The sequence below is a fragment of the Malus domestica genome, chromosome 12 (genome assembly GCF_042453785.1).
Source record: "Malus domestica chromosome 12, GDT2T_hap1".
NCBI lineage: Eukaryota > Viridiplantae > Streptophyta > Magnoliopsida > Rosales > Rosaceae > Malus > Malus domestica.
The window spans coordinates 10178692-10193999 of NC_091672.1; the positions used below are offsets into that span (position 1 = coordinate 10178692).

A 15308-nucleotide genomic window follows, 5' to 3' on the forward strand; every position below is an offset into this window, starting at 1 on the left:
CAAAATCATCGTCAAAGTCACGGATGTGCTTATGAATAGGTTGAGAACTTCGAATCATAAACCACCTAAAACAAGAAAACAAGTAAAGTCATCAACTAGGAACAAAAACACATGAAAATAAACAAAAAGAAATAACAAGGGATTAGCAAAATTGCTAATCCCCGGCAACGGCGCCAAAAATTTGATGCGAAAATTAACTTAACACACAAATTAAACCCTCTTGTTGTCAAATTGTAGTATAAATGCAAGTAGGGATCGTTCTAAACCGGGGATTAGGAGGGCTTGCTAAAACCTCTAAACTTACTCAAAAACATAAAAACAAAGTTAAAAACGTTTGAATAGACTCAAGGGACTCAAAACAGATTCTAAAGACTCGAAACTGCCTAAAAACACAAACTGGGCAGATTTGACTCTAATACAATTTTGGACGAATTTAGTGTTTTGGTTTGAATCAAAACACTCAAATTACACAAACAAAACTGAAATTTAACAATTTGAAACAAGAAAGTAAAATGGGGATTTTGGTTTTGATGAATTTGAAACAAACAAACAAGTTATAAAACTAGGCAGATTGTAAGACAAATTTGAGGAATACGATGATGGATGGATTAGTTAGAGGTCCGTTCTTCACACATGACACACTTGTACATGAATCGATTTGCAATTGCTTTTCAATAAACTATGATGCTCAAACCCTAGATTAACCGTGATGCACAAATTAATCCTCAAATTTTCCTTTACTCATTGAATTGGATGAATGCAGGCGACAACCCAAATTATTCTCTAAAAGTCCCCTATATGAATGCATAATAGAGATACAATCAGAGATCATTACGTTCAATGAAAATCATAAGTGTTGACGAGGCAATTATAACTATGAATGCATGATACAATTGCCAAGAATTCAATTAACGCGATTGTGATAAATAACCTTCACTACTCATGAATATAAACTTGTAACGATTAGGTGAAACTCATTTATATTCTAGCATCTAATTCATGCATGAAAACTACGTATGCATCCTTAATAAACATACAAGAATCAGTTATGAATAAAATAGATAATTGAATTGCAATCACAACTTATCAAATCACAATTGGAAGAAATCAATTCAAATCTCAAACATGTTCATGGCTTCAAACTTCCCCCTAACTAAATAGGGGTTTAGCCACTCATAATTGCAACAAAATTAGAAATAACAAAGTAGACATTGAAAGCAAGAACGAAGTACACCTAAAATGCTCCAAAGTTCCAAGCTTGAAACGCCAAGGACTTTTGTTTTCACCACCTTGTTGTAGCACAAGTGTCTAGGATGTGTATGGATATATGGATGGAATGGATTTGCACGGCTAAGAGATGAAAATGTATGGATTGGTGAGATGTGAAAATGTAGTGTCCTTGGATGGAGATGGAATCCAAATTATGGTGAAGGGTGGATGTATTTATAGGCTAGGGAGAGTAGTGTATGGAGTTGTAATGAGTGGATGTAATGGGTGTAGTGGGTGAATGTTTGGTAATGAGTGGATGTAATGGGTGTAGTGGATGAATGTTTGGTAATGAGTGGATGTAATGGGTGTAGTGGGTTGTGGTAATGAGTGGATGTAATGGGTGTAGTGGGTAGATGTTTGGTAATGAGTGGATGTAATGGGTGTAGTGGGTGGATATAATGGGTGTAGTGGATGTAATGGGTGTAGTGGGTGGATGTTTGGTAATAAGTGGATGTAATGGGTGTAGTGGATGAATGTTTGGTAATGAGTAGTGTTTGGTAATAAGTGGATGTAATGGGTGTAGTGGGTGGATGTTTGGAGAATGGATGTGTTGGGTGAAATGAGTGGATGTAGTGGTAGGTGAATGTGTTGGGTGAAATGAGTGGATGTAGTGGTAGGTGAATGGATGTGTTGGGTGAAATGAGTGTGCTAAAATGTTTATTTATAGGGAGAGGATGATGCACAAACTTCAAATTTCGTCCATTCCTTTTGCTCCAAGCATATGCCATCCATTCCCTGCCCAAAAAAGCTCCAAAATGCTCCAAAATGCACTTCTTTGCCACATTAACCCTTTGGACCTACAAACACACGAAAATAGCTTAAAATACTAAAATAACTACGAAATAACAACATAAATGCCAAGAAACAAGCTAACTAAATCGCATAAATATGCTCCTAGCAAGACACCTCCTTCGTCAACTCCCTCGACCGGAGACTTGGGAGACTCCTACCATATGCTACTACACCTTGATAATCGGAAGTCTCACGACCACTCAGTGACTTGGATTTTTCAAGTCTTCAACCGAGAAGCTTTCCTCACTCGGGAAATTAAGGGAGCACTACCTTAACCTATATGTTTCACTCACAAAGCTTCAACATACAAGCTTCAACAAAAGAAAAATTCAAAGAATTTAGTGAAGAAGGCTTTGGTGTATTTAACACAATACGTTGAAATGAAGCAAAACTTATTTATTGATATCTCTGATAAGTTACAAATATGTACATATACATGAATCAAAATAAACAAACAAGAGGGAGCCATCACAAAGGTTGCTCAGGAGAAGTCTCAGCAGTCGGCAAAGCCCCAGAAAAAGAAAGCACCGGAGGGTGATCATTCAGAGCCTCAGTACTGGGCAGAACCCCAGAAGGAAGAGGCACCTAAAGTTAATCATTTGGAACTTCATTACGCGGTACAGCCCCAGAAGACGAAGGCAATAAATGCCTTTGGAATAAACCCACAAACCTCTGATGATCAAGTAAAATCTGACCATCAGATTCCTGCAGCTGGTCAAGCTTCTTCTTCATGTTTGTAGCATAGTCATGTGCGAGCCTGTGCAACTATTTATTCTCATGCTTGAACCCTCTAATCTCCTGTTTGAGACTTATCACTTCAGCTGCCAATGATTCAACTTGGTGGGTTCGAGCAAATAGGCGTTGGGCCATATTAGACACAAAACCTGCACACTGAACACTGAGAGCCAGATAATCCTTAACAGCCAACTCATCAGACCGTTTGGAAAGTAGTCTGTTATCTTTGGGAGTGAGAAGGTTCCTGGCCACCACTGCAACGGTCATATCATTCTTCATCACAGAGTCCCCAACGGTAAGATGACCAGTAGGGGATAAGAAGGATGGGCGCCATATGTTGTCTTAAGGAAGCATGGCTGCCTCTTCACCAAAGTTCAAGTTAAAATGACAGTCAGATATGCCAAACATTTTCAGAAATGATGAAGGAGAAATGAGGTCCAATAAATCTCTGAAGTACGAAAATAAGAGGAAAATTCCTACAAGCAATAACTCTCTGAACGTACTTCTTGCACACAATTGGTGCCCCTTTAAAAGAACAGGCAACAGGGCCGTTTGTTTAAAAATCGAAGAGGCACCACTCTCCCAATTTCGAGAAGTAGATTTTTCTGAGTAAAATATGTCGACAATCCCCACATGCAACATCAGCTCATCGGGTACCACATATAACTTTGCCAAAGATCTCTGACAAAGTTTAGACACATAAATTTTGAAGGTCCAGCTACCTTACCATTACCCACAAGGGTAAAGAAACATCATCACTGCTTGATAACTGGAAAGTCCATATGTGTGTCAGCCTCTGTGCTCTGTGGCAAGGCAGATTGGCAAAAATGCCCAACCCTTACTCACATCGAGAAAACACTCCCAACAGGATTACTTGCTCAAAAATCAAAGAGGCACCGCTCTCCAAATCTTGAGAGCCAAACTGCCACCAGGATTACTTTCTCAAAAATCGTTTCTCAAAAATCGAAAAAGCACCGCTATCTGAATCTCAAAAGCCAGACTCACAACATGATTGCTTTCTAAAAAATCGAAGAGTCATCGCTCTCTAAATCTCGAGAGCCAGATCCCCAATATGATTGCTTGTTCAAAAATTGAAGAGGCAACGCTCTCCGAATCTCAAGAGCCAGATCCCCAAGAGGATTACTTGTTCAAAAACTGAAGAGGCACTGCTCTCCAAACTTCGAGAGCCAGATTTCTTTGGATAAAATTTGTCTACAATCTTCACATGCAACATTAGCTTTCTAGATACCACAGACCACTTTTTCAAAGTGCTCTAACAAAGTTAGAACACGTGAATCTTGCAGCTCTCACTACATTGCTATGACCGAGAATGATAAAGGAATAGTGTTACTACTTGCTGTTGGGACAATTCCTATATATGTCGACCTCCATCATCCACAGACAGGCAGACTTGCAAATAAAAAAAATGCTCAAATTTTCTTCACATCCGAGAGGGCACTCTCAGCAGAGTTTCTTGAAATACTCAGCTTTTTTTCCCCCCAATAATACCTTTGCAAACAAGTCATACTAGAGCAAAAGTATCTCATATCATTAGGGTTAAAAGCAAAAGTATCCCATATCATTAAGGTCGAATGTACTCTAGATTTGATGGACTTGTTTTGCCCTCAAATTCTTGAGTCGACCTTGTACTATGGAGGAAACCAGAAAACCCTCTAGCCCAATTCAAGAATAAGCCTGTGGAAAGTTACTTCTTTAAAAGCAAAAGTATCTCATATCATCTCTTCTCCTTTTTCTTCTCTTTATCCTTTTTGCTGCCTGCAAGATAGGAAGAATGAACAATCAGCCGAAACTCGAAATCAAACTTATGATCTGGGACTGATTGCTTGGAACTCTGTTTACTTACTTTGTCTGTCACCTCTTTCGGCAGATCTCCTAGCTCGTTGACTTGGGGGACTCCTACTACATGGTTTGTATTGCGCTTGACCAAGCCCGAAACTACAAGTAAGCTTCAAGTGAAATTGATACATTACCTTGTGCATCTCCACCGGTTAAAGATACCACCCCTGGGTGGAGGAAAAATACTTCTAGAGAAGATGCCACATCTACCTATGAGACAGATAAGGCAAGTAAAAATGATATCACACTTCGGTACTTAGAAGTTTCATGATTACTCAACGGCTTGGATCTTGCAAGTCCCCAACCGAGGAGCTTCCCTTACTTGGGAACTTAGGGGAACACTATTTGTACCATACTTGACCAATCGCGAAACTACTGAGCACTGGTCAACGTTATACTGTCAAGGACCCAGAAGAGTTTCCCTTCAACCATGAGGCCAATCACAGGGCGACACGTGTCGACATCAGAAGCCAATCATAGCGCGACACGTGTCAACATCAGAAGCCAATCACAATACGACACGTGTCAATATCAGAACAAAACTAGAAACTCTCTTCTATAAAAGGAGATCATTCTCCCACAATATTTCCTAATGTCATTTGTACTAAATCATTCACTAGTACTCACAAAAGAAGAGCTTGAACCTATGTACTTGTGTTAACCCTTCACAATTAATGAGAACTCCTCTACTCCGTGGACGTAAGCAATCTAGGTGAACCACGTACATCTTGTGTTTGCTTCCCTGTCTCTATCAATTTACATACTTATCCACACTAGTGACCGGAGCAATCTAGCGAAGGTCACAAACTTAACACTTTTTGTTGTACCAAAATCCTCACTGATTTTTTGCATCAACACATGTCACTCAAATTGAACCCATTAAGCTAATGGGTCACCCGTTTCACCTGTTAACACCAATTAATAATTTTTCTTTTATTTTGCATTCTTATACAAATTACACATATTTAATCAAGATTTCAAGCATGGAGGTCCAACACATTTAGAAGTACCCAACACAAAAAGTTAATAAGTCTTGCAATTTGCAATACAAATATGATAAAACATTGTAACCTAGAAAAAATGATAAAACCTTGTTAACTAACATTCTGAAATCATATTAACTAACAATACTCCAACATCATTAATAATATATATTTACAATTTTCCAAATCAAATAATTAATAAAACTCCATAAGCATAAGGGACATAATTAATAAAACTCCAAAAGCACAAGGTTTGCGAAATGTGATCAAGTAGCATAGTTATAAGTTGTGGGGCATGCTGTCTTTAACATCATAAAAACTGTATCACCCAAATAGATCTTCACTTCAAAGAAGAATGTAAAAAACATCACAATTCACAATCGAAATATTTATAGAAAAAAGGTGTAAAACATGATAATACAAAAAGTACAAAGCAACCATCTTATAATTCTCATGAATTAAAGCAGTAAGGGAATAGTTGCAGCAAAAAGTAGGCTCAGAGAAAGGAATTAGAAAGACCCTCTGCTCATACTAGAAAATCTAAAACTATCTTTAAAAGAACAAGTGAAATTGCATACCATTTAGAACTACATTTTAAATCTAATTGTTAACCTGATCCAACCCACCCGTTGAAATTAGCTTTGGGTGGATGCTTAACAAGTCAGGTCGTTAACAGATGAACTCGTTAATCACCTGTTAAATAACATGTCATTTTGGATCTACCTCGAAACCCATTAACACTCGTTTAGTAAGGGTGTTTGTGTAATTTCAATAATGACCAAACATAATCGTCACTCATCACTCCTCAGTTCAGAGTTCCCCTTTCGATTGCGGGACGAAGCCATCCAGGATTAAAGCCCCTCCCTTGACTACCTCGTCTATACAGTGATCGCTTCTTGATCGCCTACGCCATCGACTGCTTCGGCATCAACCTTGTACACCCACCTAAAGTTCCCTTCCTTAAGCAACTTTCATTTCACAGTCCTCTTTCTCTTTGGAATTTTGTTTGAGATTCTGTCTTTCTCTCTCTCCCCCTTCTTCTCAATCTCAATGATCTTTTGTTGTTTCAGAAATTTGGGAAGTTTCAATTTCTTTCTGGGTTTATGTTTGTTCTGCCTCTAATTGAATATGTTTTTGTTGATCATCCTCAAAAACATGACATGAGTTGTTCATATTTTTCTCTTTGCTTTGATGGGTCGATACTTAAGTTTCCATATTCTAGAAAGTTCAATTTTAATTTTAATTTTTGTATTTATAGATGTTGTTTTCTCTTTTAAGAAGTGACAATTTCAAGTTAATTTCAAAGATTAAGATGGTATGTAGCTTGAAGATGACCATGCCTCTACTAATTTTTTGCATAGCTTGCAGTGGTTCATAAATTAATTTGATGGTGAAATCATTTCTTTGAATACGATTGTTGCTAGTTATGAGCAAAATGATTAGTTGTTGTGTTTCTGTATCTTTAGGGGGTGTAGTTAAACTTGAATTTAAAAGGATTTTTAAAAGACTTTATAATCCTAATATAGTCAACCAATGGATTTTAAAGGATTTTTAGAATCCATGTAAATCTAGGTGTAGTCAATGAAAATTTTAATAGTTGGTTTTAAAATCCATCCAATTCTAGATGTATTAAAAAATTAAAGATTTTGCAAGATTTCGTTAAGTTGCCGATTTTGTGGGTTAAGATTTTGCAAGATTTCAATAAGTTGTTAGATGTATTTGACAGTTAAGATTCAATGTTGCAAAATCTATCAAAATCCATAGAAATCTGTTATATGAATCTTCTCAAAATTTTCCAAAATTCATATGGATTTTGTAGAAGTCTACACAATCCTATGAAATCCATCAATTATCAGGATCTATTAAAATTATCTCAAATCCAAGTTTGAGTACACCTCCCCTTAGATTCAAGGCAACTTTAAGTGGTATGAATTTTTATGGTGGTGAAACTTTCTTCCTCTTTATTGTTTGCATGAATAACATTCTCTGAGATTTTTATTTTTTTAGTACCATTTTCATTGAACCTAATTACCATTATTTATGATTCCTGCTGGTTTCATTTTGAATTGGTGCAAGCATTGAATTATAACTGCCTATTATTTTTTGTTATTCATCGTTGGTTTTCGTTTATGGTTCATGCGTATGGATCCTGATGAAGAGGACATTGAAACTATAGAAATGTCAACAATGAATCTAAGTGATACACAAGGTACAACAATTGCAACAAGTCTTTCAAAGAGAAAGAAAAGGCATACGAGTGGGTAAGAAACGTCAAAAGAGATCTCGTATTTGGAATTTGTTTGATGAATTGCTTGTTGGTCATGGTAATAAACAACATAAGAAATGTAAAAAATGTGGGATAGTTTATGCATATGATAATAATTGGGGGACAAAAACCATGTTCATGTAATAAAAAAAACATCAATATGATATGAAGAAATCTCAAGTTAGATTGCATTATCCTCAATTTAATCATGATATTTTTTTTTGAATTTTTGATTGAGGTTATAGTTAAGCATGATTTGGTTTTTAGGTTTGTTGAATATGAGAGCATTAGAGCTTTATTTAAATACATATCTCCTAATATCAAACTGCCATGTAGAAATACCGTTAAGAAACATGTGTCGAGGATGTTTGAAGATGAAAATGTAAAACTTCGAGATTGATACAATTGAGGGAAGAATTTGTTTGACATCTGACGTATGGTCTTCTGTTGCAATTGATGAATATCTCACACTCACAAATCACTTTGTTGACAATAAATGAAAAATGCACAAAAGAATTTTAAATTTTTGTCAGGTCTCCTCCACAAACAGGTGTTGCTTTATCTGGAAAAAAAAAAAACTTAATGAATTGTTAATTGATTGGGGAATTGAAAAGAAATTATTTTTCATTACTTTTGATAATGCATCTGCAAATGATATTTTTTTTTTTGCGCTATTGAAGAAACAATTGAATTTTAGAGGTTTGATATTAATGGATGGAAAGTTCTTCCATTAAGTTGATATTAGGAAAATAGTATTGGAGCACGGATATAAGGGAATTTCTATCATTAGTAGCAACCTCGAAAATTCAATTATTTCTTCAATAACTCAACAAAACAATTATTTGCAATGACATTATCCATAGTAATGGAAAATAATTTCTTTTCAATGTCCCACTCAACTAATAACACATTATTTTTTTCAAACAAATCAACATCGGTATGTGGTGGAGGCATATGACATATCTTTAAAATTTTCTAATGCAGTTTTCATTATTTGTCAACAAAGTCAACTGTGAGTGTGATATATCTATCAGTTGCAGTAGAAGATATAAGTTAGATGTCAAACAAATTCTTCCCTCAATTATATCTAACCAATCTCGAAATTTTATCTTTTCATCTTCAAACATCTTTAACACATATTTCTTAAAAATATTTCTACAGGGCTATTTGATATTAGAATATATGTATTTAAATAAAGCTCTAATGCTCTCATACTCAACAAACCTAAAAAGAAAATCATGCTTAACTATGGCCTCAATCGATAACCCATAAAAATATCATGATTATATTGAAGAGAAGACAATCCAACTTGATATTTCTTTATATCAGTTTGATGTTTTTAATTACATGAATCCATTTATTCAACATGTATTTTGTCCCAAAAACTACTATAAGATACATAATTATCCCACATTTTTTACATTTCGTATGTTGTATATGATCAGGACTAACATGCAATTCTTCAAACAAAGTCCAAACACGAAATCTCTTTTGGTGTATCATACCTACCCACATGCCTTTTGTCTTCCTTTTTAAGGACTTTTTGTAGTTGTTGTAATTTGCATACCATTTAGATTTTGTTTTTTGGTCAAACGATAGATTTTGTCAAATTAGATGTTAGATTAGACATCAATGGGGTTTGAACCCATACCGTCATGCAAGGACTTAACATCTTTCAACCACTGTGGTAAACGGTCACTTGCGCATACCATTTAGATTCACTGTTGCCAGTTCCATAGCCTCAATGTCATTTTCATCAATATCTATTTGCAAAACAGTAGGCAATTGTAATTCGAAACTCGCACCAAATAATAGTAATTGAATTTTGAAAAAAAAGTACTAAAAATAAAAACATCGGAGAATGTTAATCTTGCAAACAAGACAAGGGAAGAAGATTTCACCACCATAAAAATTTAGACTCTAAATATGCAGAAACACCACAACTAATCGTGCATAACCAACAACAAACTTATTCAAGAAATGATTTCAACATCATTAATTTTTGAACTACTGCAAGCTATGTAAAAAGGGAGTAAAACCATCATCAACTACAAGCTAAACACCATCTTAATCTTTGAAATTGTCACCTCAAAAAGAGAAAAAAAAACATCTATAACTACAAAAATTAAAAAATACGAAGAACTCATGTCTTGTTTTTTAGGATGATCAACAAAAATAGATTTAATCAGAAGCAGGTATAAACCCATAAAGAAATTCAAACCCTCCAAATTTCTGAAACAACATATGACCACAGAGATAGAGGGGAAAAGAGAGAGAGAGAGAATCTCAAACAAAATTCTAGAGAGAGGACATACCGTGAAATGAAAGCCAATTTAGGAAAAGAACCTTGGGAGGGTGGAGGAGGTTGATGTCGCGATCAGCAACGTAGGTGGCCAAGGAGTGAAGGGAGGCGTCATGGTCGCCGGTGTAGATGAGGCAGTTGAGGGAGCGGTTTTCATCTTGGATGGTTCTGTCTTGCAATTGAATGGGGAAATCCAAATTGAGGAGTAAGAAGTAATGTATTTGGTTTTATCTTTATTGAAATTACACAAACACTCTCAATTGCGAGGTTAACGGTTTTGCAAGTAAACTCAAAATGACCCGTTATTTAACGAGTTCATCTGTTAACGATCTGACTTGTTAACGAGTCCACCTAAATGCTAATTTTAACGGGTGAATTGAAACGAGTAAACGAGTTGGTCTAAAATGCCAGCTCGCCCAATTCCTCTCTTCTGCGGCGACACCAGTCACCACCCCAAAATCTCTCTTCTCCGTTAGTCCACAGTCCACACACGTACTCTCTGTTTTGTTTGGTTAGAAAGTTAGGTGACAGATGACATTATTTTATTCACGCACGTAGCATGCTGAGTCAGGGTAAATTTGAAATTTTGAAAAGGTTTTTGGTTACCGTGTAAAATTAGACCCGGCAAAACCCCAATTCATTCGACTTCTTCTCTCTCTCGTTTCCTCTCCTGCGTCGCCGGCAGCCTCTGCTCGCGACTTCTCTGCCGGCTTTCTTTGTCGGAGGATTCGTCTTATCTCTCTCTCTCTCTGAGGTATGTAATCTCACTTAATTCTTCAGTTTTTCTTCCATTTTTTGCTCTGTTTTTCCTTCGTGATTCTTCTATCTGCTAGATATTAGTTGATAAAAACGATGCCGAAAACTTGCTGTTTTGGGGAAAGGTTGAAACTTTAGGGTGAAAATTCAGTTCTCTGATTTTACCGAAAACAATTTTTTTTGGGAAATATTGAAACTTTAGGCTACAAATTAAGTCCTCTGACTTTAGTGTTGGCACAGGCATGTGTTTTTCCAACCCGGATAGTTGGGATAAGGCACTGTGTTATCTTTTACTTGAAGAACGTTGGCAGGGTTGTAATGGGTATCCGCCCAAGTTCAAATCATGTTTGGTTGATTCGGGTTTTCTCAGAAACTCTCTGTTTTTTGTGGAGAAGGGAAATTTCAGAGCTTATTACGCCACTGCGTCTGCGCTGTTGACGAGGTATGCCCATGTGTTTGAGGAAAACCCATTGCCGGTTGAAGCCTATGTGATTCAGGAGATTAAAGCTGTAAGGGAAAGGTCTGGCATTTGGAGAAACCGGAAACTTTATCCAGACGTTGCCAGAGTGTTAAAATCTTTGGACTGGGAGGTTGCATGGGACCTGAGGTTTTCCTGGTCTGTGAAGCAGTATGGCTTTTCTCATTCTTTAAGTGTATTTAGTGTTATTGTTCATGTCTTTGCATTGGCGGGGATGAAAATGGAAGTGCAGTCTTTTCTCAATGATATTGTTTGCTATTATCGAGATGCTAAGTATGATGCATTTGGGTTGTTCCCATATGTATTTGATTCATCTCACAATGGGGCGAGAACTCTTGTATTTGATGCACTCATTACGGCTTTTGCTGCCTACTCGATGCTTGAGAATGCTGTGGATGTTTCTGTGCAGACCAAAAACATGCAGCTTGAACCACACATTTGGTCTTGTAATTTTTTGCTCAAGTGTTTGGCAGAAGCAAACATATTGGAATCTGTTAGGATTTTATTTGAATGTTTAAAAAAGTATGGTCCTTCACCTAATGTTTACACTTACACAATTATGATGAACTTTTACTGCCAAGGACATGAAGGGAAGGGTGTAGATATTGGTGAAGCGACCAACATTCTTCAGGAAATGGAGAAGCGTGGGAAACACCCAACTGTTGTGGTATACGCCAAATATATTCATGCACTTTGTAAAGTTGGATGGGTTGAGTTTGCTTTGGACTTTATTCGGAACTTGAGATGCAGAAATCAACCTCTTAATAGTTATTGTTATAACGCCATACTCCTTGGTTTTTGCCAAAAAGGCGAAACATATGAAGCTTGGAAGATTTTGGAAGAAATGAAGACGTATGGGACAATACCAGATGTTTATTGCTACACCATTTTAATAGGTGGATTTTGCAAGTTGACCTCTTAATTCACTTGTTGATAATGTCATTTGGGGTTTTTAGTTGTCAGCGTAAAAGAGACAAATTCATCGAGTATATATTTTTAACTCAATTCTTTTTAATGAACTTTTCCCTAAAGAAATATGGCAACAAATTCGCTGTTTAATGTTTTTTCATTATTTATATACATTTTGGTAATTTCATCTATAGAACAGGAGTAACAGGTTGGGGAATCATGGTGAATCACAGCCATTGATTTATCCATGACTAAGTTAATTTTCATGACACAGCCGTACTTTCTTTGTGTCTAGGACTATAAATGAAGCCAAGTGCTCAAACATAATGAAGAAATGATGGTTTGAGTTGTCTATCTGACTGTCTTGGATTGGCATTGGCATTGTAGCATATTTTAGAGCATTTGCGGTATCTCTTTCCTGTTTGTCTGCTTTGAAATGGTTTAACTTAGAACACAAGTATCATTCTTGTGATTTACCGTTGAAAATGTGTCTTGAAAGGATTTTCGCATCTGTGCTTTTGCAACTTGCTTTGCACACTAAACTTCCGAAGTAAGCTATTTTAATATTTGATACTTTTATAGGGTTGTCTTGGAAGGCACTTCACAGTTTACACATATCATGGGAAGGTTAAATGGACGGTAACATCCTCAGAAACCTGCCAATTTACTTGAGTGGGAAGTGATTTCTACACATCCCCTTCTCCTCTTGCACGCCTCTCTATATTTCTGTTCCTTGACGGCAGAAATAAGTGAGGGGTTCAGGTGGAGAAAAGAGTTGTGGGGGGTTCACTTCCGAGATTAATATTATTATTTGTTTTCATTTTTTATCTCTAATTGATCATCATTAATTGAAATACCCTTGTTACTACTATGTTTAGTTATCCTAATCTATAGTAAGTCATTCCATTTTCTCTTTCGATGTTTCATGAAACAATGTGAAATCTCTTGCCCAACACTTTTTGCGGACTTCCAATTGACGTTGACTGTGCTTTAGAGGTGGGAAAAACGGGAAGAGAGGGATGTGAATAGCATTGATATTGTAGTAGTTGGTTTAGGTTTGTTTTCCTCAGGTCTCAAAGGGGGAAGCAACCTTGGATTGTGGACACAGGATGGCACTGAAATTACTTTTGGAGAACGTTAGTTATTGGTCGGGCTCCATCCTGGGTTTTGATACCGGAAGCAATACCGGAGGCAGTTGGCGACCGGAGTAACTTGAAGCTCAAGGAAAAAGCTTCAAATGGAGAGTGCAGTTTTCCTTTCCGAGGCTACCATTCGAGGTTTGAGACGATCTTGGCTACTATCTGCTTAAAGAAGTTGTCGAAGGCTACATTGCGGGTCTTCTGTTAGGAGACGATTTTGTTTATCGAGAAAGCAGTTGTAGAATCATTCGTTTTATTGTTGATTCAGCTCATAACACTTGGTTACGTGTTTTTCTTGTGTAAGGGCATCTATGTTTGGCTTTACCGCCTATTGTGTAATTGATATATCCCATGCTTCACAAACAAGAGTAGATGAACCCACACAAACGAGGGGTTAATATTATGGCATATTTGTTGTTTTGTGCCCTGACAGAGCTGTCAATTTTCTCCAAACTTTAATTTTAATTGTTTACCCTCCTTAACTTTTATAATTAGCCAATTTCCCCTTGAACTTTAATTTTAGCCGATTACCCTTGAACTTTTATAAATAGCCAAATCACTTCCTGACTCTAGATTTTAAAAATTTCCATTTCGTTTGATCACACAGACAACACATGACAATTGTATTGGGGCAAAAAGAATGGAAAATTGGATGGAAAATTTTAAAATCTAAAGCTAGGAGGAAAATTGGCTATTTATAAAATTTTAGGGGGTACTATGCTAAAGTTAAAGTATGGAGGAGAAATTGTCTAATTATACAAGTTCAAGAGGGTCAACAGCTAAAATTAAAGTTTGGGGGGTGGTAATTGGCAGCTCTATACAAGTTCAAGGTGCAAACTAACATATACCTCTAAATCCTTATCACCCAAAAATCCTTATCAGGAACCCCTTCTTGTTAATTGATTCATAGCTGTCCATTGACATAAGTTTCAGAGCTATTCATTATAATTTTTTTTATAGTCGTTAGGAGTTTGTAGCTTAAAGGGTGAAGAACATTTACTTATGCATTTGAGGTTTTAAATTCGGTTTTCTCCTTCCATAGTACTGCTTGTATCAAAAATCTAATGGCTGTTTTGAAGTAAAAAACATTGAAAAGCATAAGCTGCTTCTATCATCTTATGTATTAATTTCAAGCAACAATGTTCCTATAAGTTGTAACTCCCTTATAACTTGCTAACCAAATTCCATACGAACGGTATCCTACCATTTTGAATATCGATTTATTAGTAAAAAGCCGTCTTCTATATTTGAATTGCCGAACCAAGAATTTTATGTGAGAGTTGAAACCCAAAAGGGAGAATTGGGAAATTTTCCTCATAGGGGATCATAGTGGTTTTCCTTGAGATGAAAATCTGCCCGCCGGGTTTTATAATTTGCAAATTCTTCTGCGGTTAATTAAAAGAAAGAAGTTGGTTGATATTATGACTGTACTAGGTAGATAGATATCATTATGGAAGAAGTTGATCGTTGAAATGGTAATTGATAACTAGAGGTACAATATATCAATTGTGTCATTCTAAATTGGTCTCAACATTTTTAAACATTCCATACAAGTATCCAATCTATTGATAATGTCACATTCGTTGAGCCCCAATTAAATTTATGTTAGATTAACTAAGTTTTACTTTGTCTCCAACATCAATAGAAGGTCATGAAAACATAGCTTCCACTAAGTAACCGTCCTCTAGCCATCACCTCCAAATCCAATGTACAACCACAAACTCCCACCCTGTAACTCAAGTCGCCAACATCCAAAAAAGATCATGAAGTTTGCTGAAATGGTATTAATTACCATGATGCAGCTTCAGCTACTTGTGTCGTC

General features: G+C 36.4%; 1 protein-coding gene and 1 long non-coding RNA gene across 2 annotated transcripts; one reads left to right on the forward strand and one right to left on the reverse strand.

Annotated features, from left to right (window-relative positions):
- Window positions 1-1030: 1030 nt before the first annotated feature.
- On the reverse strand, window positions 1031-10673 carry LOC139190031 (uncharacterized). The gene is made up of 2 exons (XR_011574001.1): window positions 10218-10673; window positions 1031-2066 (listed from the first exon to the last, which is right to left on the reverse strand). It is a non-coding gene; the product is annotated as an uncharacterized lncRNA (long non-coding RNA).
- Window positions 10674-10823: 150 nt separating this feature from the next.
- LOC103436403 (putative pentatricopeptide repeat-containing protein At2g02150) lies at window positions 10824-13913 on the forward strand. Its single transcript, XM_070810211.1, has 2 exons — window positions 10824-10958; window positions 11201-13913. Exon 2 carries the CDS (start codon window positions 11203-11205, stop codon window positions 12358-12360), a length of 1158 nt encoding a protein of 385 aa, XP_070666312.1. The 5' UTR covers window positions 10824-10958; window positions 11201-11202; the 3' UTR covers window positions 12361-13913.
- Window positions 13914-15308: the final 1395 nt, after the last annotated feature.

Bases quoted from the DNA above. Each gene is read 5' to 3' on its own strand.
- LOC103436403 (XM_070810211.1), top strand. From the start codon at position 11,203: ATGTGTTTTTCCAACCCGGATAGTTGGGATAAGGCACTGTGTTATCTT.